A 22,558-nucleotide genomic window follows, 5' to 3' on the forward strand; every position below is an offset into this window, starting at 1 on the left:
CAACCAGGTCTGTCCCCGATAACGTAACACGGAAAGCTGTCGTGCACACCTTTCTTCCCGAATCTCACGGGCCAAGGTGCAGGGATGATCCTCACGAGGTGCCATTTTTTGTTGCCCGACTTATATGAGTTTTGGTTGCAACGGATATTGATTGCTTTTCGATTATTCGACGCCAGCTCATATCGCACCCAGCGAATCAAACAGAGATATTTGTGCAAAATCTGCTTTAGAGCTCTAGATCGGTGGATACAAAACACCAACATGCTCCTCTTTCTCTCTCTCGCTTTCTTTTTAGTCAGGCAGGGGCTCCCCTTTGTTTGCAATATTTCGCGTCTTTTTTGGTTGATTCCTTTTGTAATTATTCGAACTGAACCCCAATTTACCCTTTGGCGAATATGACCGAGGACCACGACCACAGCTCGCAGAGAGTTACCCGTCCTAAATTACAAATCATGGACTGGAATAATCCAAGCTCTCATCATACCCAGCCCAAAGCCGTGGAAGAAGATATCTCTCCACAGTCCAGAGGCGAGGGAACTGTTGATACCCAAGTTTCACCCGTCGAGACGGAAGTCCCATCATCCTCGGCAAGGGATAAAGGGGATGGTTCGAATGAAACAACTCCGGTTCCTTCATTGAAGCCGATGTTTGGGACCACTAGATTGTCGTTGGATGTGTTGGAACAAATACGTTTGGTTGTCCGTGAAGAAGGCAAGTTGCGTCAGAAGGGTTCACCACTTTGATACTAAGTAAGGGATAGTCGGCGATAGTTTTCAGCGATACTATCAACTGCATGGACACAACGTTTTCCCTTCGTCGATATCGAGCGCTCCGGGCTCTGCCGTTGTCCAACATGCAGTCTCGAGTACATCGGGCTCTGTGGTTTCTTCGGCGGCCGCCAGCCCTGTCAGTGCCTTTGCCTTTACGAGCTCTACAAACACGACTGCTGAAGCTTCTATTCCTGTACCCCATAAAGGTGTACACTTTTCCCGGACTTTTTCTAAGCGTCCGGTTGGGGGCTGGAGAAGAACTAGTTCTAGTGCTGAATTGCCATCACAGTGGGGTGAGCTATTTGATGAGAATGGGTATGCTACTCACAGGCTAGGACAAGTCCTGAGAGGTCTCGCCAAGTATATGGTAGGTGAAGTCTCCCGCACAGGTATAATGCCGGTGATAAAGGTGGCTGACTGTCTTTCTAGATTGAAGAATACCCGCCAAAGAACAGCCTGGTCATCACCCCGGATAAGCTCGGCTTGTTCTACTCAAACTATAGATTGGATTCGGAAGTCTTTCCCTTCCATGGTATGCTGCTGCGTACACCCTCTAACAAGTATCTGGTAGCTGAATTCAAATTACCGTAGACATCTTCAAGTCGAAAGCAAAGGATGCAAACGACCGCATTTCTGATTTCTACTCTGATCTCGACTGCGAACACCACCTTGTCCACGAAGCGAGGTACAAACCACTGGTACCAGCTCTGACACCAGCTGGGTTTGCCCAGTACATCACGCTATGCATACTAGCATATCCAAACGAAGAATCTCGTCGGCTTGAGAAGATCGTCCAGGACGTGGATCTCACAGCGGATGATGGCACCTCGGATCGGCTTCCGAAATCTATCACACGTAGTTTCCTACCGGCCAAACACGATGCAAACTCAAGGAAGCTGTTATATAGCGCCATCGACGATCTCGTGGAAGATATGAAATTGTCCGCTGCCGGTGGTGGTGGGCCAGCCGGTCTGCAACCTGCCACAGTGGATAAAAGGGTTATCGCTTCGAGTACCCGACACAATCGACGAAAGTACGTGCCGCCGATGTTGCATACTATCGGAGACGAATTGTCACACCAGGGATACGATTCCAAGACAGGTCGGAAACGATTTACGCCGGGCGCACTGCATACCATCGGCGATGAATCATCTCGAGAGCGGCGTCAAGAAAAGGACCAAGAACAAGAGAGAGACCGGGACAGAGAACCCGACAGAAGAACATCATCGGCATTTAATCCCAACCAAGGTCCCCCCAGTGACTCAAAACCCGTCCGCCACCGACACGACGACTACGACTACGTCCCACCCATCGACCTTAAGGTCCCCCCCGACCGCCTAGCAGCCCGCCCAGGCCAGTCCCGCACACAATCATACCCGCATTCGCACTCATATTATCACCACCATCACCGCAACTCCTTTTCCCAGCCAAGCACGCCGTCGGCAAACAGCGCCATGCAGCCGCCGCCACCAATGGGCGCCCGCGGTTCAGTGTCGTCCATCCCTCCCCCTCCACCCCTGGCAAACCGCAGTCCCGTCCTGAGGGCTCTCAGCTCCTCGGTCCCAGACGTGAGGACGAGCAGTCCCTCCTCAACGGTGATTTTCACCCCGTCGACCTTCTCATCTGCCTCCGTTTCACCCTCTCTCGACCATGGGACGGGACAGGTACACCGCGAGCCATCCACGGCGATGACATCGGAGGAGAAGTGGTCAAGCAGTGCGGCTGTAGGGGGCTTCTCGGAAGTATCCAATGCTCACTGGACCAGTGGTGGTGGAGCCGTCATGTCGCCGGGGATTGGGACCGGGTTAGAGAAGAGGCTTGAGAGACAACAGTTGCTGCGGGAACGAGAGAAACGTCGGGATATGGGAGGTGGAGAGGGTGATCGGGGGCCGACTTGGGAGGAGTTTTTGAGGAGCCAGAAGGCGGGGGCGGGGACGAGGGGGTTTGGAGGTGGATGTCATGGGGCTTACTGATTCAGGGCGATAGGGGTTCAGAGGTAAAGTATACCGTTGCCATGTTGGATCGTGTTAGTCTGCATGCTGGGAGGTTCTGTGACATTAAAAATGACTGGAATGTTTGCTGATGGGATACGGTGCATAGGTTAGGGGTTATGGATTACGGCTTAACGAGTATGAGGTTATGAGACTGACTTAATTGTACGCGATTGCTCGTCGCATGTATTTTCGACTTTCCAAGGAATCTGGGTGAGCAATGGTGGAAAGAAAAACTCAAGGGCAATGTGAAACAGAAAACTATATACGCGCTCCTTTGAATGCCAGTCAAATCGTAAAACGATTTCGGTAACTTAGTTGACCACTTTCTTGTGCCCGACTGCTTATCCGAATATCACGGGCAGGGTAAGTGAAGTAGCTACTGGTGACATGGGATTATACATTTACTCCTGTCAATTGATCTATCTGTCGGGTTCGAAACAAGACTTACCAGAGCAGAACTTGGTAATGAGTGGCCTGTTGATTGGCGCAATGTACGTATCATTTCCTCCTGTTCGTCCAACAGGGCTGATGCGATGCTGGTAATAGTAACCATGCTCAATTCAAAGCTGCTCCCTATCCCAATATTTGTGTTAGATTCCCACTTGTGTAGGGACAAGTAGCCATGCTACAATAGTGTTTCGTTATTGCAATCCTGCTTGCCATAGTGAGTCGCCGCTTAAACCGTCTAGTCGTCAGATAATGCAGGACTTCGTGTCCAACCGGATCTTCTCTTCCCGCCGCCATCACGCTATTTCCATTGCCTGTCATGACCGGCGTATAGTCATCCAACTTGCAACTGATACAATTGCCTCTGAGGTTGTCATTACGACGTCAAGATTCGACAATGGCCCACTTGGCTCGACGATAGGTCTTCTAACATCAGAGCTGGCCACCACTTTCATCGAGGCTAAACCTCGAGCTGTTGCAATTCACCATAGATGCAGTATCGCCAACTTGCTTCCGCTCAGAAATCTCCACACCCTTCAGCCGCTTCTTAACCTTAGACGCCAATCCTTGGGATAACCACTCCCTCATGACTGCTGATTGCTATTGGAGCGGTTCTGACGAGCTCGAAAGTCGGTTGAGGTGAAGGTAGACATCTGTGCCGTAACTGCAAGCCAGGTTAGTTTGTGAAGCCAGTAGAACGCGATTTGAGACTTACCCTTCCATACTGATTAGCTTCAGATCACCACCAAAGTACCGAGCATACAGCCGTGAAATAGGTAGACCATAGCCAAATCCAGCCATGGGTGCCTTGAAGTCCGATTTGTCAAAGTCCGGATCGAGATTGGGCGTGCGGTCGACCGTAGTATACATGTAAGTCCAGACCAGGGGTATGGCGCTTCGGGGAATCCCGCCGCCTTCGTCTGTGATCTTGATGGTGATATCCTCTCTGCCCTCGGCGACTATGACTTTGGTCACTGGAAATTCCTGCTTCTCCTGGCCGTGAGTCTCGACCACAGCCCGCAGAGAGTTCTTGAGGGTTTCGAAGAGCATGTGTGACAGGTGGCCTGGCACATACATGAAGTTGAGGTTGGGGTTACAGACAAGCTGGATCTTGGGCGCTTCGAACAGACCGTAGTGGTCCTCACAGACGAAGCGAGCGTTCTCGATGGCCTCTTGCGCGAGATCCCGAACATTCGTTTTGGTGCAAATAATGCCGACGTAGGTCGGATCTCGGTGATGGCTCTGGTCAGTCAAGGCGATGTGTTGCCCAATAAGCATCCGGATGCCGATGCGCGACATGTAGAAGCGGTCCAAGAAGGACTGAATGTTATTGTCAATCTGCATTCGTTGCCTTTTGCGCTTGTATTCGAGGATGCCCTGGGCCATCGTCGTGACGACGCCATCGTGCCGCCTCTTGATCTTGTTGAGCGTGTGGGAGAATTTGTGGTTGTATGCTTGCAAATCTGGCGGCCAGTCACTACTGTCGTCAACCATGGCAAAATATCTCCTCGTAGCTTGTTGTTTCTTGGTGAGGGTGGCGCTACCGACGGGCAAGGACGCGTACTGGCCCTCCTCAATACTGGGGTTTGGCGTCGCTTCGGACAACAAGTTTCTGCCATTGAATTTGCCAGGTCTGAGGAGACGTTGTCGTACTTCTTTGGCTAGGTCGGGTCGCGGTAGAGTTGTGATCTCCTGTGTTCACATGTCAGATAGCTGAGTCACTTCCATTGCAAGTCGAGACAAGCACATTGGATGAATATTCTATACCTCAAACGACTGCGCATACCAGTCCTTCACCTTCTTGACTGATGGCATCTCATTAAGCCCATCAGGAAGATCGTTGAGCTCTTGCACTCGGTGCGCAAGTCGAATTGGCAGCTCTTCAGCAAGGAATTGCGAGGCTCGGAAGAGGGTCCCTGCATGTGAAGAAAGGCATGGTTAGAAACGCAGTGCAAGGTGACAGTGACAATAGAGACATTGTTACGGACGCTGCATACCCGTTGAAGGCCTCTCTCCAAATTGCACCATCTGCCGCAAGCTGACTCCTGTTGCTGGGAAGTTGGCATAGTGCCTGATGGTGTCCATCAAGCGCTCCGACGCCTTCCACGACATGGTGGGCGAACGTCGACGCTCTCGTCACTGGAACAGCGGTTGCGAGAAGCTCGTCGGTCGGTCCTACTGATGAATAGGGATACAGTTGCAATCGACGTTGGCGGCCATCTGTTATAAATTGCAGGTGGTCGTGGTGGTGGCTGTGGTCGTGGGAATGGTGCAAGAGTTCGGCAACAAGGAAGATAAAAAGCGAGAAGAGCACAAAGCCAGTTACAAGCTGCCGAGTGCAGTTGATGATCTGAACCCCGCGGTATTATGACAGAGAACGGTTACAGCAACAATGCCGAGGCTATACCGAGCTGTCGACTTCACAATGACTTCTCGAGCACAATCACTCTATGCAATCACTATAGCAAAGGCCAAATCTTCTACAGCGATTGTCCACATGCAGAGTACTTAAGTAACCTTAATATGGAACCAGGACACTCGTGATGGATGTGCGGGACATTGAATGAACGCACCCGGTACTTATGGGTCAAGGGCGAATGGGAAGCACATGATTGCTTTACCGGACACTTGCCGGGGTACTGAGAGGCCTTTTTGGGCCTAACTTGTGACGCAGTTCACGCTGTTCTAGGCGCGGGGTCCCTGCACTTCCCCACACTTTCCTCATTGAAACTCAAGAGAACGCCCAGCTTGTCCACTTTCATAGTACCTATGAATGCAGATAAAACACTATTGAGATGAAGCGCGTGAGGTATGTTCTGCTACTGGATCGCGTGACAACATTTTAAATCATCATAAGGCTCGGTACTGAAGCATGGTAAGAAAACACCATTGTCCGTAGGTACTGCTGTTGCTCCATCTTATATAGTATTAAACCGTATATGCACCAATTGTGTTCCCTTTATCAGGCGTAAACCTGATACATGACTATGCTCCGACACTGTGCATATTCCCACATCTTGCGACATCCTGGGTACCTCCACAAGCCAATCGAGAGATCATCCTTGACTAGTCACAGTCCACACATTGACGTCCAGCTGCGAGCCTTTGTGCCTCATTCAGTATATCTCAAAGTCGTTTGCTCAATCCAGGAGCTACATCTAATCCATCTAATCTAATGCTCGAGAATTCGCGACATGCCGCCACACCACAAACGCCTCAAAACCCAACCAGGCCACAATATCATGGAGATGCAACACCAACCCCCTCCCCACCGGCTTCTCCTTCATTGAGTCTGTATTCAATGGGCATGTCTCCGTCGTCGCCCCTGCGCCGCCAAGTCTCTGCGCCTCGCGTCATGTCTTCCATTTCTCCCCGCTCAGCTGCCGATAACAGTGAATATCAAGACAGCACGCAGTATAGCAAGGACGTACTCATTCAAAGGCTCAATGATCTTACTGCCAGGATAGCAGCAGATGATGACGGCGTGCAAGACGACAGGTTGGACTCGTTACATGCGACTGTAGATGAGATGGAGAAAGTCCTGGGCCAAACGTCAAGCACAAAATCGCTGAAACATTGGCCTACCTCACCTTCCATCAACAACCGCGTCAATGGTCATGGTCTGTCACTTGGGCCGCCAAACATGTCCAAGACCCAATCGTGCCTTTCTGGCATTTCAACGGGGCACCGCAACCCGTCCGCCCAGAACTCATTGAGCCCGCAACTTAAGGGGAAGGCAACAGAGCCAAAGAGTAATCCAGTCTCCAGCACGTCGAGCCGGCGCATGCAGCAAGTTTTAGGTGAATCTCAAAAGCTAAACGAAGGACTAAAGACAGTTGTTTCCTGCTTGAAAGCGCGACAGGAGGAGCGGGACGCAAGTATTTCCCCACTGCATTTACTTAGCACGTGCTAACTCAAATTCAGCATATCCACGACCTCTTGATCACCAGGCTTGAGCGAGCAGCCCAGAGAATCATTTATCTCGAGGGGCGGGTGAATGAACTGTAAGCATCGACTCTAGAGAAAGCCCCTGTTACATTATTATTGACTCCTGGAAGTGAGTGCGAACGTAACGATGGCGAAATGGAAATCTTGAACCTTCAAATCCAGCTCAAGGCGATCGAGGTTCAATGTCTCAATTATGTGCCCGAGGATGCGGATCCGGAACTGCTCAACAGCATTGAGAGCTGGAAGGCCGACTGGTCTGCTCTGAAGCGCAAGAGAGCAAGGAGGCAAGACACCGAAATGCTCAATACGCCTACACCCAAAGCGACGCGAACACACATCACAAGGAGTAAGATAACCCCAGGCTGATTCTTCTCATGAGCCTACTTCGCAACGACCTGCCCCGAGGGGCGACCGCGTTCATCGGATTTATGGCAGTGCTTACGACAACCAAGATTTGCATGATGTAAGAATGCACATTTGGAACTGGGCGGATCAGGGTACCCAATCAAGCTGTTACACAATACTGCGATTGGATGAGTCAAGCTCGACCTTTTGAAGTTTGGACATAGCGACTATGACACTGAGAATTCGAAGACTGATTATATGTGTATGTCGATTGCAAAGCAACGGGTGAGTTGAAATCATCAGCGACCCTACAGATGAGAAGATGCTGATGAAACGACAAAGAGCTTGCGGCCTCCAGTCCCAGGGTGGAACAAGAGATGGCCTCATCTAACTTCTATTCTTGGTAGAACAGTTGGCGACAAAGCACAAAGTACCCTCTATTGGTCCAACTCATACGCACTTGCTTCCGCATTTCACCACCGTCAATCCTCCTCCTCCTCCGACGTTGACCATCAAGGCCAGCCAACTAATTTGCACATTGTATTTTCCTATCACCAAGGGGCTCCCGTCGGCTTGCATGCATCACAGCTCTGGTGAGGTTGACCGCGCCCGTGGCGGGACTGCCAAGATCGGGACACTGGCTCGACGTAGTACTCGCAAGGCACCTCGTTGGGTTTGTGAGGCACAAGCCGATCATTTCAAGCAAACAAGCAAACAGTTTTAGATCGACGATCTGATTTGTGGTGACTGCATATTCCTCAGGATCAAATACGCGCAACTATTTCCAACCCTTTTCAACCTGCTTTGCTGCTTGTTCTTGCCTCGCCCGGAAAATGCGGCATTATCCGTATAACGTATCTTCTACAGTTGTCGCGACATCACTCCTATCGCAGAGAGCTGCGGACAGAAATACTGGGGGTCATATGTCATAGCGCATGACTCCTATTCTTGGCCAACATGCGAATGCCCAGACAGTTGGTCGGTTTGCCGCGGTTTGCCGGAGAAATGGGGCTAGAACAAACCTGTTCGACAATACTATAGTAGGAACCCCGAGGGCTTAGTGAAGCTTCGAAGAGCTTGAAAGCGTTGGCAATGTTGACGGCACGGCAGATAACGCTTGGTAACTACATATATTTTTCAAACATCAAATGGCATCTTTAATTCCTGATGGAGGACTCGATCTGCCATTCTTTTGACAAACAACCTCATGCGACTTGCAAGTTCTGCAGACCGCAGACCGCAGCTTGCTGACGGGATGTTACCATATTGCGAGAACGCCCAACCTGCGGCCATAGCTTGAATGTCGCGTGATCGGTAAAGCACGTCTCGCAACAATTTACGTCATCCCTTCCCTCCACTAAGCATGGGCGCAATTCTCTATTCGACAGTGCCGTTGGTAATTGAGAATATCATTCGCTAGAAAGGATGCTCTGCCGCAAATACCCTGGCATCTCGGCGTTGGATCCTGAACAGATGACGTCGATGGAATCCTTCCAGTCGATTAGCCCTCACATCTCTTCACCAGAGATTACCATTTCCGCAACCGACGGCTTGGAATTTCACCTTATTGGTCCTTCATTACGATGATCGGCATTATTGAGGATGGTCTGACTACAAGGCTGACCCCAAGGATTATTCGCATGTATGAACCGCGGGGAAGGAACACGCTTCTCTCGTCTTTGGTGTAAAAGACTAGAAATAACGTTGCTTCGCACGCCCGCCGCCGTACGCTGGGCGTCGTTTCTCTAGACCTCATGCCTCTCTTCATTCCTCACGCATTGCTTGTTTTACCGCCGTTCCAGGGCAAACATCTGCAGCTTACAGGGGCTTCAGGTACAACATAATTGGTCCAATACCAGTCTGGCTACAAAATGGCGTCGAACCCAGACAACGGTCCCACTGGGGGTGAGAAACCCGCACGGCGAAAGAACTCAGATCAATCCGACGTTTCTCGAACTGAAATCGAGCATCGCCTGAGCAGCGACAACACCGCCGACGCCGGCGGGCCGTCAGTTTTATTCGACTCCAGAATGGATCCCGAAGAGCGAAAACGACTTGAAGCCTCCGCCAAGCTGGAGAACCCCTTGGCCGGCCTCAGCCAGCACCAGCTGGCCGAAAGGGGCGAGGAGTTCTGCCGCAAGCACGGCATTACCGCCGAAGACGACATTCGAGCCTTCCGAGTCGGCGCCATGATCGCCGGCAACATGAACAAGTACGATACCGTGTCGGACCTGACGGAACGCGAGCGCGAGGTGCTTGATAGGGAGATCACACATAAGTGGTCCAATCCGTCCATGCTGTACGCCGTCATTGTCATCTGTTCTCTCTGCGCTGCCGTGCAGGGTATGGACGAGACGGTCGTCAATGGTGCTCAATCATTTTACAAAAAGGACTTCGGTATTGGCAACGCGGAATCCCAGAGAGGTGAGGCAAACCTACTATAGGCTACAAGCTACAGCAGCACAGCCCACAATTAGTAGTAGGGAGCTAACACAAGAACAATTACCAGACTCGTGGCTTGTCGGCCTTGTCAATGGTCAGTTTTAGCCCCACTTTAACCAGCTGGTCCGCAAAACTAACATACTTATAGCTGCCCCCTATATTTGCTGCGCCTTTATAGGTTGCTGGCTTACTGAACCCATGAACAAAGTATTCGGCCGTCGAGGAACCGTCTTTGTATCCTGCGCTATTTCCGGGTTGGCCTGTTTTTGGCAAGCGTTTACCAATACGTGGTGGCATATGTTCATCGCTCGTTTCTTTCTGGGCTTTGGAATTGGTCCAAAATCGGCTACTACGCGTGAGCTGTGCATGTTGCGTGGTTTTGTGAGGTTGAGATTGCTGATTTCTGTACAGCCATATTTGCTGCTGAATGTTCCCCGCCAAAGCTGCGAGGAGCATTGGTTATGGTGAGTCCGTTGGTCTGAACATTGAGATCCTGGGTTTAATCATGTCCTGGTGTCACTTGAGAATTAAATGGAAAATAAGCTAATTGGTTCAATTTGCAGCAATGGCAAATGTGGACAGCCTTCGGTATCATGGTTGGTTACGTTGCCGATCTGGCTTTCTATAAAGTGCCGGCGCATGTGCCCGGGTTAAACTGGCGTCTTATGATGGGCTCTGCCATGATCCCCGCTGTTATCGTCTGCTGCATTGTCTTCTTCACCCCGGAGTCTCCCCGTTGGTACCTCACCAAGAACCGTCACTCCAAAGCCTACGAGGCCATCTGCAAGCTGCGTTACGAAAAGGTTCAGGCCGCTCGCGACTTGTTCTACATGGACACCCTACTCCAGGTCGAGAAGGAGGCCATGAACATTGGTCACAGCAAGATCAAAGAGATACTGACGGTCCGCCGCAACCGCAACGCCATGCTCGCGTCTGAGATAGTCATGTTCATGCAACAATTCTGCGGCGTCAACGCCATTGCCTACTACTCCACCGAGATCTTCCTCGAATCCAACTTCGACGAGATCTCGGCCCTGTCCGCATCTCTCGGATTCGGCATCATCAACTGGCTGTTTGCACTTCCGGCTTTCTACACTATCGACACCTTCGGGAGGAGAAATCTTCTGCTCACCACATTTCCGCTCATGTCCTTGTTTATGTTCTTCACGGCGTTTAGTTTCTACATTCCCGAGGATTCGAAAGCACACGTCGCTTGTATCGCACTGGGCTTATACCTCTATGGCATGGTGTATTCCCCGGGTGAAGGAGTAAGAATCCAAAGCACGAGAGGTTGCGTTAAATTCAAACAAGTTACTAACATTTCTTCTTAGCCGGTGCCGTTCACGTATTCAGCAGAAGCATACCCGCTGTACATCCGCCCCATCGGCATGTCGCTCGCCACGGCAACGACCTGGTTCTTCAACGTACGTATCGTCTGCTCCAGAGTCATATTCCTCCTTTTCAACCTATCTCCGTGGTGAAAATTTCCCTACAGGGGCCAGAATGAAGAGTATCTACCCACGAGACATAACCTCTTTTTTTTCTTGTCTTTCTAACTTCCGACCTTACCACCATTTACTTTAGCTCTTCAAACAAAACCACAAATACTAACATCCCATTCTACTACAGAGCGTAATCAGCCTGACCTGGCCCTCGATGGTACAATCCTGGAGGCCCCAAGGCGCCTTCTCTTGGTATGCTGTCTGGAATTTGATCGGCTGGCTGCTCGTCCTTCTATTTGTACCTGAGACAAAAGAGAAAACCCTCGAAGAGCTGGATTCGGTTTTCAATGTTCCCTTGCGGAGTTTCGTCTCCTTCGGCGTCAAGCAGTTCTTCTACTTCTGGGGCCACTACATCCTGCGTCGGGACATACCCGCGCCTAAGTCCCCGAGCACGCGCGACACGATTGAGTATCATGAGAAGCAATTTACCCAAGAGAGGGAGCATGATCCTCCTGCGAGAGTGTAGCTGTGCCGTTGCTTGCTTGAGGCGGGTGACTGATACGTCTCGCCTCGAGCTTGAGCACCAGCAGGAGGAGGGGGTGTAATTGGGATTTGTCGAAGGGTGCGCTCTGGAAGTCCATGTGCTACCATTGTTTTTCCGCATATTGACGAAATCATGTGAGGCGTCACGGAAGTCCCTCACACGAATGATGTGGAGGAGTAATGAGAGTCTTTCGCTCCATGCATCTTTCGGTCGTCTTGACGACATTGCGCATGTAATGTATATGTGACCAGTTTATTCAGGTATTCTATCATTTGAAGGCATCTCATCTATTTATACCACAGCCTGGCACATAATAAAGTAAATCATAATAGTTGCGGTAGCAAAACATCCTCCTTTCAAACCGCAGTTGGTTTCTGCGTTTCTCACCTGGGAGGGATCCCCTGAGCCTCTCTAAAAGTAGACAAACGGCTTCCACCCACCCCATCCGTCTGCCCCTTGCCACCAGCAACCAGGTAGTGCCAACCACACAAAACAAGCCCCAGAACACCTTAGGACTCGCCCCACTAACCGGACTGTTCAATATAACGCCATTGATAAGGTTCGCCGTCGACCCTCCAGTAGTAGTAAGAAACATCACAATCGACATAGACGAGATCTACACAACCAACTTCGTGATAAGTAACACGCAAGCATTGAAAAGAAACCAAATAACACAGAGAAAGTGATGAGCGTCGCATCTGTTGAACCGGGGACACATAGCGCTGGGACCTACAAGCTGGACAGGTACCATACGACGATGACGACGTCGTACTGGCCTATTGTATCACCCACAACGCCGGAAAAGAGACGACCTAACAGGAAGCCGGCATTCAGTGTCAGGAGGAGGAGGAGCTATTGCGCTAGGGTGAATCCATGCCGGCGGCGAGGGCTTGGATAGGGAGGTAGTGGATAGGGATGAAGTACTCGCAGCCGAAGCAGACCAAACCCACGGTGGGGAGGAAATTAAGCTCCGTTCAGGGCTTGAGGAGTTAGGTTTTGACAAGCAATTGTAAGTGGGGAGCGTGATGAGACCTTAGGTTGAGGTTGGCCTCGGGAATCTCGACTTCGGCACGAGGCAACAGTCAACGTCATCGCAGCGTTCGGGTCTGCGTGCTGACTTTGCAACCGAGAACTTCTTCAAGGCACCGGAGATCCTGGGGCCCGCACTATCTAGCGACGCCTGCTTGCTGAAGCAGTTTGCGTGAGCGCGGAAGGCTTATCGGTAGTACCACGTCACGATGCACGTGCTGTGACATCTGTGTATTCAGTCCGAAGGCCCAGTATCGACAAGGCGTCGGCGCCGGCGGATGTCATCTTCCTCGCGAGTTGTGGGATGAATCTACTGGGTTTGATTCCAAGTCTGCGATTTGGTGGCCCTCTCGCTGAAGCCGTCTGTGAGAGAGAAGTGTAAAAGGGGGATCCCAGGAGGGGGACCATTGTAAATAGTGAAAACGACAATATAGGCCTGGCATCAGGAGATGACCCACACGACGGTGGAGGTCTATCGGCGTATCTGCTGGGAGATATGGGCTGTGAAGTGTTCGACTTCAATGTTGACACCGGCAAATGGCCAAACTGGGCAACGACAGTCCGGGGCTCCCAGCCTGCTGGTGTTCTATTCACGAGAGCAGCCATGACAGACTAAAGAACACAATGCTACTGGCATTTGCTGATCACCGTTCACTTATTGACATGAGCGCAGACAGTCCTCACAAAACACAACGCTCTCCCGATCCCAAGCGGTTGCATCCCAGATCCAGTTGAGAATCTGGATGAGAATGGGAGGTGGGAAACGCAACTGTGCTACAGCAGACCAGTGTGGAACAATGGGCCTTGGAGTGAGGACTCTTTGGCGCATCCTATCAGATTGTTGGGAGAAGCTGGCCAGGGTGGTACCTGGTCGCCTCCCGTACCGACTGTGCTTCAATTAAGAACCTCGCATCCGCGTCTTAGTGAAATCAGGCCTCTAGCCAGTCATGGCGAAGACGATTGTCAGCGGTCTGAAGCGAAGCATCAGATAAGAACAGATAACTCGGACTCGCTAGCCGTGGCCTGCGACGAATTGACGTAATTGCGGTCGAGTTAGCATCGATTCGGACGTCTGCTACTAGTACATGGATATACTTCCTGGGAACCTCGGCTCCCGCGATCGCACTCGCATTGGTTGTTAGTAATTGCAATACGAGCATGGGGTAGCTTTGTGTTAGAAAGATGCGGGACTCTTTTTGCCATTGGCGTTGTTGTCCATCAACGTTAGTCAACGCTGGTCCCTGACCTTGGGGGTACTAATCGCGTGACGGAGGCCGTCATTGCAACACTTAAAACGGTGCAGGTGCCCGCCCAGAACTCCTGCCGAGGATCGTCGTAGCTCTCTTCCTAAACCTCCAACGTCCCTGAGGTCCCGACGACCAACATTTTCTCCACAACAGCAATTGGGTTGACCCAAATGAGCGCAGTTGATAAGGCATCACATGAAGACAAAACTCCTCGCCATCATGCCGGGCTCCTCGCGCATGCCCATCAGCCTGCGGGAGAGCTTCAACAGTGTTAAGAGAAACCGGCCAAACAACCCGCTGCAGGTGCTCAACCTCGATTTGTAAGTATAACCATGACCAATTCAACACAGATAGCCAAGCCTGCTGGTTTCAGGTTCATTTCATCTGCTAACTGGGTTTGTGCTTTTCCCTCAATGTAGGTTCCGAAATGTAGTCTTCTTCTTCTTCGTCCTCCGCCTCCTCCGACGATCGTACTGGAAACTCAAAGGCCGCGGCCTGATCGGCACTATCGTCGAGCTCTACACCGATGTCCGCCGAATTCTCTATGGGTATTTCCTCCGGGCGCCCGGCGTGCGGACCCAAGTGCGCAAACAGGTCACCGACGCGCTCTCCAAGATGCAAGGAAAGCTAATAACGCCCGGCGGTACGAGGTATCTGGCCCTCCCCAAGGACGGTTGGGACGAGGAGGTGCTGAGGAAAGAGCTCGACGAACTGGCCAACATGGACCATACGCGATGGGAGGATGGCTTCGTGTCAGGCGCAGTGTACCACGGCGAGGACGAGCTTTTGAAGTTGCAGACCGAGGCATACGGCAAATTTACCGTCGCGAACCCGATCCATCCTGATGTCTTCCCTGGCGTGAGGAAGATGGAGGCCGAGGTTGTGGCCATGGTGCTATCGATGTTCAACGCGCCGCCCAACGCGGCCGGCGTCTCGACCAGCGGAGGAACCGAGAGTATTCTCATGGCTTGCTTGAGTGCACGCCAGAAGGCTTACGTGGAGAGGGGCATCACAGAGCCTGAGATGTAAGTACTTCATTGGCCTCCCTCAACACCATTGTGTAAATGCTAACTCAGCTCTCAGGATCCTCCCCGAGACAGCGCACACAGCTTTCCGCAAAGCCGGCGAATACTTCAAGATCAAAGTCCACCTCGTGTCCTGTCCAGCACCCTCGCATCAAGTAGACGTGCACCGCGTCTCTCGTCTTATCAACAGCAACACCGTCCTCCTCGTGGGATCCGCCCCTAACTTCCCCCACGGCATAATAGACGATATCACCGCGCTCTCCAAGCTTGCCCTGAAGCGACGCATTCCCCTGCACGTTGACTGCTGTCTGGGATCTTTCCTCGTACCCTTCCTCGAAAGAGCTGGCTTCGAGACGGAACTCTTCGACTTCCGTCTCAAAGGGGTGACATCCATCTCGTGCGACACGCACAAGTACGGCTTTGCTCCCAAGGGCAACTCGACCGTGCTCTACCGCAACCAAGAGCTGCGCACATACCAGTACTTCGTCAGCGCCGACTGGAGCGGTGGTGTGTACGCATCACCCGGAATCGCCGGCTCCCGACCAGGTGCCCTCATCGCCGGGTGCTGGACCAGCATGATGCGCGTGGGCGAGACCGGCTACATCGACGCCTGCGTGAAGATTGTCGGCGCCGCCAAGAAGATCGCCGAGCACATCACCTCGTCGCCCCCGCTTGCGGCGGAACTACAGATCATCGGCCGACCGCTCGTTTCCGTCGTCGCCTTCACGGCCCGTAACCTCAACATCTACGATCTGGCCGACGGCATGAGCGCCAAGGGTTGGCATTTGAATTCGCTGCAGAGCCCGCCCGCCATCCACGTGGCTGTCACCATGCCCATCGCCAAGATCTGGGAGAAGTTGGTGGCTGACCTTGAGGCCGTCGTCGAGGAAGAGCGGGAGAAGGAGCGTGTCAGGGCCGTAGAGGGCAAGCAGTCGAGGGGCAAGGTTATGGGAGATAGCGCGGCGCTGTACGGTGTCGCCGGCAGCCTGCCCAACAAGAGTGTCGTGGTCGACCTGGCGACGGGGTTCTTGGATATTTTGTACAAGGCCTAGTTGTCTAGGTGTAGAGTTGTGTTGATAGGATAAAGGGCGTCGTCTACCTGACGGGGGATCACATGGTGGCCCAAATCGCACTCGTTGACTGATGTAAATATCGGTGGGAAAGACGAGGTGTGTAAAGAAGTATTCCAAAAGCGGTCGAAACAAGGACCATCGGGCATTGTTTTGAGGTAGTGTGAAGTACTGTGTATATTGTCTCTGGTAAGACTGCTTAGATCAATAGCCAATGCATAATCAAAACGTTATGAAACTGTACTTTATTCCGAGCGTCACATGAGGCACCGACTCTTCCTGCTGTGACTAATGAGTGTTAATTATATGAGTTGAGAATCTCCATTGGATGTCATCCGCATCCCCTTGGTGGACTGGCTGCGGCTTGTGGATGATTTCCTTGCCCGGACCGGTAGTGCCCAGCAAAAACTCACAATAGTGATTGTATCGAACTTCTGGCTATTTATCGCGCCGTTCTGGGCCAACTATTTCGCTGCCGGCATATAAGTCAAACAAGCAAGGCTCAATAGTTCAAAGCATCCAAAATCCAGGATGCTAAACCAAGGACTCATACCATCATATGAAGTCTAACCTAAACACGTCGACATATGATTGTTTCCCGTACGAACCCGACGCGAGTTTCTCTCACACACACATACATGCGGCCTTCTCACGTAATTCAGGATGCCAAAATTTTGCTCATTAAGTGTAGCGAATTACCAATAATGCTCATCACTCACAGAACACCCGTAAATGCCACGGTCAGCCGTTGCCAAAACCGTCCCCCGAGGTTTCAAAACGCCCTACTAGTCTAGATTCATTTGTAACCAAGATAATGCACCATGTGACCCTTCGTGGGGAGAAAAAAAACGCCCATGACTTCATTGAGGGTATTCCCCATCGCTTTCTCACCTTCTGTTCCGCACCTGTCCGCAAGGGTATATTCGAACGGAGGAATCGCGAATCGCTACCTGGCTGGCGGTGGTCGTCGCCGTGTTGTCATGCAAAGGTTTCCCGCCATTTGGATTGGTATGGTTTCGCCTGCTCCGCACAGCCCGACGAGCTACTTCTCGTGCAGCCGGCAAATCTTATGGCGAGATCTCCATTCTCGTACGCCTTGCCCTTGGTGGCCGTGCCGTACGAGTTGATCAGATCCTGGGGAATGACGGCCAATTTGGAAAGAATCGTGGGGTGCCATTGAACAATGTGTTCCTGGTTCAGTGTTAGTTAGGCCTCGTCACTCGCTCACATTACAGTCTTATAAACATACCAAAGCATGGGTCTCTGCTCTTTGGAAGTTATAGCTCCTGTACAATGGATCGAACCATGTATCGAGGAAGAACTTGGCCCACTCCCCATTCCGTATCAAGAAACTGCCTGTCGACAGACCCTCCTTGTCCTGGGTGACGACAAGCTCGACATCGTCCGCCGTCAGATGGGAGAATGTTTTAATGATGCTGTCTGGCGGTACGACGGGGAGGTCCTTGATCATGTTGGCTTCGAGCTTGCTCGCAGCAAAGACATGGTCTTCGATCTTCAAGTTGGGATTCATGATCAGGGCATTTTGTTCGAGGAACCAAAGGTATCTGCAGTCGGGAAATTTGGCCATGGCGTGTCTCACGGCCACCACTTTCGCCCATGATCGGGGGGTGTCGTTCAGCTCGTAATCTGTGAATTCGACCAGATGTGTCTTGTATCCTATTTTATCCACGTTAATGCCGGCATCCAATGGTTCCTTCAAGGGTAGTGGACACTTACCATGTTTTTCCGCGTACGCAACTCTGTTCTCCATCACATCCTTGATATAATTATAATCTGAATCGCCCTTGACACTCTTCGAGTCAAACACAGTCACAATGACAACTGGCGGCTCCCCTGTTATTACGTGCCGTGAGCTGCTTCTCGTGCTGCTCTTCGTGCTGCTGCTACCAGAGAACAGCCATATCACGAATAGAATTGCAACGCATGTAATTGCGATGGTTTTGAGGCGACTCTTCCGCAACGTGGGTATTCTCGTCGAGCGCGGCAGGTAGGGTGGCGGGCCCGACTTCTTTCGGGGAGGATATGCGAAATGCATTGGGATGGGTGGTTCCAGAAATTGGTCGGAGGATCAGAGGATTTGAGTCGGCACAGCTAGCGACGGGAATTGGGTGGGATGGCTAGCACCCGGTCGCTAGTGTTGGGTAGAGTATCAAGCTCGAGATGGCCACGGCGGATATCTTCGAGGCGGTTTCACACCCTCGTGTCGGCAGGCGTCGTTTAGAGGGTCTTAGTCGGTAGCGGTGCGATCTGTGTCAGCGACGGGTGCAAACGATCGCGTCACCGCTCCCGAAGGCGAGTGAGACCGAATATAAAAGAGCCACCGGGAGACAGTGCCGAGAGGAAAGTAAGCTGCCAATGATGACTGGCGGCGGCTGCGAGAAGGCCAACGTGGTTGCGACTCTGGGAAGCAATGAATAATCACGACAGCAGTGGAAGGAATGATGTGGTGGGACAAGAATCAGCTGGCGCTGGCGATGGGCGTGGCTTGAACAGCTGATAACACAGTTGCAGAGAGCCTTTCGTTCAACCAACGAATATGTGCGCGCCTCTCTTCATCTCCCTGGGCGTTGTTAGACACGCATCTTCTTCATACAAGATTGAACTTCGGTGTTCAAGCTGCTCAGCAGCCAGACACATTGCGGCGCTTTGAGAAGCAATTTGAGGGCGGCCCCGTGGCATCCTTGCTCTTATCACCTTCTCTGCAGATTTAAACTTTAGACCCGGCAAGATGTAGAATCCAACCCCTGTACAAAGCAATTCCATGCATTCGCTCACAAGGGATTCTTGGCTTTGTGGGGTCAATTGTTCTGGACCCCATTGGAACTCGGATCCCATTGTGCATAACTTGCAGTCTTCGAACCATGCAAGTCAGTCAACACCGCTAAGACTCCACCAGCGTCACAGACGTTAGTGCAGCAACTGCTTCCGTCGTGCCATGCCGTAGGAGATTGAGTCACTATGCACAGTCTTCTGCGAAAAAAACAGAGCAATCTTGATTACTCGATATTGTCTCCATTTCTGTGCAGCTCGAGTCTTCGCACCATTGAGTGGGCCGATTGTAAAACCCAATCCCCCGGGACTGCACCCCACGCCTCTTGAACTACATGCGATTGGAAGGCTCCGAACATCGTATCGAGACTCGATCCAATTCTTCATCTAGAACCATACATTCTCGGTCGAGGTTAGGTTAGGAGAATGAGCAGGCCACCTTAGAATCGGGACACCTAGGGCCTGCAAGGTAGCTTGTGTATCCTTTGCTTGATAAGATGGAGCATTGTCCTGCTGGAAGACAGCCGAGTCGGGGTCGCGCGGAAGAAACAGTATACTACAGGTAGGCTGAAATATGTATACTTGCGTGCTGTTGTCCACCCATCAATCCGCCCAGAAGAAAGAAGCTCCGTCCTGTTTACCAGCAAATTGGCCCTAGAATACGAGGTTTCCAGTCGTGAGGGTTCCTCCTTAATAGGGTAAGGGATTCGGGATCGTGAATAGCTAACCATTTCTTCCACAAAGTGTTGTTCGTTGCCTACAGCTCATCAGAGAATATTATACCCTCCTAGTTCTCTAGCCGTGGTCGAAGTTGAAGTAACAAGCGAGTAAAGGTAACTCTAGCCCTTCGATAAACGATTGGGTTTAAAGTGATTGTGATCGCTGCCTATCTATACATCAAAAGCTCGGGAGGGAGAAAGAATCGGATGTCACCAAGGAATCTGGCGATTAACCTCATCTTCGAGAAGCCAGAGCTTGAAGTTTTTCTTTCTCAGTGTCCTATTTAGTCCTCACTTAGGTCTCTTCTCCTGAGGACTAATGCGCCCGTTACAGACTAATTGAGCTTGTTTGTTTGAGTAGAGGTTCTTTGTCGCGATCTCTTCATACGTCCAATTAGCCCATTTCGAAGGGCTGGAATCTCGTCTGCTGGTCCCGAGTGAGGTCCGTATTACGAATAAAACGTGGTTTTGTTGATGCAGAGGGATTAAGCAGATAGCTAACAAGTAGTTCCCTTGGGACTCAAATAAGATCCGAAGACATTGTAATGTACAATTTTCAGAAGTTCGATGCTATTGTGTTCAAATCGCTTTGAGACCTAGCTGTTGTTAGTCTCCGTAGCACATCTGGGAGTCTTAGACTACAAATATGCAGTACTGGCAACTCAAAAAAATCCCATGAATTGTATAGCCTCGGTCGAAGTTATCCTTTGTTCTCACACATTTATTTCAAGCATTATCAGTATTTCTATAGTCATTACAGTACTGCATGTGTTTCGTCGGTTATCCAGTCCACAATCCGGTCCTCTTCTGTTCTTCTGTGCTGAAACGCCGAGGATAAACTTCATACGGATTATGTACGTTCACTCAGAGCCGTCATCTTGCTTTGATTGATCAATCCTCTCAAATGCACTATACGACGTGATCAGAATCTCACAAGTATTAAGCTCCTGTGACCAACGAACTCGGCCATCAACATTCAGCTTCTAATATAAATATTTAATCAGGTATACGAACATACGAACAAAATTTGCCTGAAATTGAGTAGCTACATACGCATCTAGATACCCAATGGATGCCAAAATGTGTCAAACCTAGCAAACTACCATCTCACCAACTTCCCCGATGGGCTAATTGGCAGTAAATGAAAGTCAGAAACTCCAGAGAGTGACCGACGCTAGCTTAGTGGTTGACAGCCTTGAACCGAGTCTGTAATGAACAAGTGCAAGACGCCCAAGCTCGAAGACAGTTGCAAGGCATTGATATCTGCACACAGACTAGTTGACAAGATATGGAGGAGCATCTTCGAGGCAACTTAAGAGTGTGCAATGGTCACGCAGGCCATGCTTGTAAACACATGATCTGAGGAGGAAAACGTCACAGGAATGTTGTTTCGTCACTACCTACACACATCAGTCTCATCATTGATCCTTTCTAGACTCTTCACCATCGTCTGCGTCGTCATCGTCGTCATCCGACTGGACGTTCATCACCTTTTCGCTGGCTCGATCAAGCGTTCTTTGTGTCCAGGCTCGGGTGCCCTTCCAGACGGCCTATTTTCAAGTTAGCATAGTCAAGGAGAAAAGCTGGGGCATGGACTTACCCAAAAGAAGGTGGCTACTCCGATCACGACTAAAGCCAAACTCATGTTTTCCAGACGATCACGCCCCGTGCCTCCACGGCGGGCAGGTCCACCAACGACACCGGAGGCTCGAAGATTCCACCACTGCCAAGGTGTCATTGCCAGAAAGGCTTTGACAAATCCAAGCACGCCAAGAGACATCGTGCCCTTCCCAAAGTGCGTAAGCCAGCCTTCCTTGATGCCTAGTTCATCGAATATTGCCTGCTCCTCCGGGTCAAGTTGGATTCCTATACCCTCTGTGATTGCGCCAACTGGGTCGATCCAGAGGTTCAAGATCGGGTCCGCCACGAATCCAAGCAGGAAGATAGAAACAGCCAGGATGAGTACAGCAAGAACAAAGGCTAGGATTGGACTTCGAAGCCAACGAGCCCAGGTCAAGTTTTGAAGCTTGTACTCATATTTACATGTAGGGCACCGATACATGTGATCGGGGTTGAGGCCTGAATATCTTGTTTGCTGTAAGCAGTTTTCGTGGATCCATTTCGCAGATCCCTTGCACAGGCAAGGATTAATCAGGTATCCGTCTTCCTCGCTGTAGTATGTCTTCCTCGGAGGTTTTCCTCGAGCTCGGTCCAGATTGGCGAAGCCCTGCTCCTCATAGGTTGGTCTCACTTCCTCGCGGCATATCCGACACTCCCGGACATCTTGCTTAGCCGACTCTCCGTATTGATCTCCTTGTTGGTTCGCCTCAGCTTGTTGAGGCTGTTCAGCGGCGGCTCCAAGGCCAATGTCCTCATCTGCTGCGTAATGGTCCATGCTTGGTGTTAAGATATTCGCAATTATTTTGCGGAAGTGGTGGACCAGTTCTTGGAAGCAGTTGGCTATGATTGGGTTGCGTGGCAATCCTAAGAATCACCGTACAGCAGATCCAAAGCGAGTCCGATTGGTGGTAGAAGAAGGGTGTAGTATAAAAGACAGTTTTCAAGGAAATGGAGTGGCGGGGAGGGACTAAAAGAAGCTTTGTATAGAACACGACGGGCGGCTCCTCACCATTGTATTGTTTCTCAAGTCTGAGAAAAAGTCTCCTTCATGAGACGACCGACTTTGGACAGTTCATGGGGGGGGGAAGCTGAAGGGGTAGACAAAGGGCCTTAGCGTGACAGACTG

The 22,558-nt window shown here is 51.1% G+C and overlaps 7 protein-coding genes across 7 annotated transcripts; 4 read left to right on the forward strand and 3 right to left on the reverse strand.

Annotated features, from left to right (window-relative positions):
- Window positions 1–395: 395 nt before the first annotated feature.
- On the forward strand, window positions 396–2,743 carry BCR38DRAFT_490767 (uncharacterized protein; the record flags this gene model as incomplete). The annotated part of the gene is made up of 5 exons (XM_040864567.1): window positions 396–606; window positions 761–978; window positions 1,060–1,137; window positions 1,200–1,302; window positions 1,362–2,743. 5 exons carry the CDS (start codon window positions 396–398, stop codon window positions 2,741–2,743), a joined length of 1,992 nt encoding a protein of 663 aa, XP_040709954.1.
- Window positions 2,744–3,811: 1,068 nt separating this feature from the next.
- Window positions 3,812–5,323, reverse strand: BCR38DRAFT_490768 (mitochondrial branched-chain alpha-ketoacid dehydrogenase kinase-domain-containing protein; the record flags this gene model as incomplete). The annotated part of the gene is made up of 4 exons (XM_040864568.1): window positions 3,812–3,875; window positions 3,927–4,903; window positions 4,979–5,127; window positions 5,209–5,323. 4 exons carry the CDS (start codon window positions 5,321–5,323, stop codon window positions 3,812–3,814), a joined length of 1,305 nt encoding a protein of 434 aa, XP_040709955.1.
- Window positions 5,324–6,272: 949 nt separating this feature from the next.
- On the forward strand, window positions 6,273–7,800 carry BCR38DRAFT_120160 (uncharacterized protein). Its single transcript, XM_040853465.1, has 4 exons — window positions 6,273–7,085; window positions 7,136–7,215; window positions 7,270–7,505; window positions 7,612–7,800. The coding sequence occupies exons 1-4, from the start codon at window positions 6,387–6,389 to the stop codon at window positions 7,713–7,715; spliced, it is 1,119 nt and encodes a 372-aa protein (XP_040709956.1). The 5' UTR covers window positions 6,273–6,386; the 3' UTR covers window positions 7,716–7,800.
- A 1,113-nt stretch (window positions 7,801–8,913) lies between these two features.
- BCR38DRAFT_451484 (hexose transporter) lies at window positions 8,914–12,379 on the forward strand. The gene is made up of 7 exons (XM_040861464.1): window positions 8,914–9,928; window positions 10,014–10,040; window positions 10,095–10,301; window positions 10,358–10,410; window positions 10,510–11,214; window positions 11,278–11,370; window positions 11,576–12,379. The coding sequence occupies exons 1-7, from the start codon at window positions 9,376–9,378 to the stop codon at window positions 11,912–11,914; spliced, it is 1,977 nt and encodes a 658-aa protein (XP_040709957.1). The 5' UTR covers window positions 8,914–9,375; the 3' UTR covers window positions 11,915–12,379.
- A 2,048-nt stretch (window positions 12,380–14,427) lies between these two features.
- BCR38DRAFT_461768 (pyridoxal phosphate-dependent transferase) lies at window positions 14,428–16,285 on the forward strand (the record flags this gene model as incomplete). The annotated part of the gene is made up of 3 exons (XM_040862557.1): window positions 14,428–14,528; window positions 14,628–15,233; window positions 15,292–16,285. 3 exons carry the CDS (start codon window positions 14,428–14,430, stop codon window positions 16,283–16,285), a joined length of 1,701 nt encoding a protein of 566 aa, XP_040709958.1.
- A 519-nt stretch (window positions 16,286–16,804) lies between these two features.
- Window positions 16,805–18,359, reverse strand: BCR38DRAFT_505485 (galactosyl transferase GMA12/MNN10 family-domain-containing protein; the record flags this gene model as incomplete). Its single annotated transcript, XM_040864923.1, has 2 exons — window positions 16,805–17,494; window positions 17,553–18,359. The coding sequence occupies 2 exons, from the start codon at window positions 18,357–18,359 to the stop codon at window positions 17,282–17,284; spliced, it is 1,020 nt and encodes a 339-aa protein (XP_040709959.1). The 3' UTR covers window positions 16,805–17,281.
- A 2,907-nt stretch (window positions 18,360–21,266) lies between these two features.
- On the reverse strand, window positions 21,267–22,090 carry BCR38DRAFT_295975 (uncharacterized protein; the record flags this gene model as incomplete). Its single annotated transcript, XM_040854496.1, has 2 exons — window positions 21,267–21,362; window positions 21,413–22,090. Coding segments are annotated over 2 exons (774 nt in total), but the record flags the coding sequence as incomplete, so codon positions are not given.
- Between the last annotated feature and the right edge of the window lie 468 nt (window positions 22,091–22,558).

The sequence above is a fragment of the Pseudomassariella vexata genome (genome assembly GCF_002105095.1).
Source record: "Pseudomassariella vexata strain CBS 129021 chromosome Unknown BCR38scaffold_24, whole genome shotgun sequence".
NCBI lineage: Eukaryota > Fungi > Ascomycota > Sordariomycetes > Amphisphaeriales > Pseudomassariaceae > Pseudomassariella > Pseudomassariella vexata.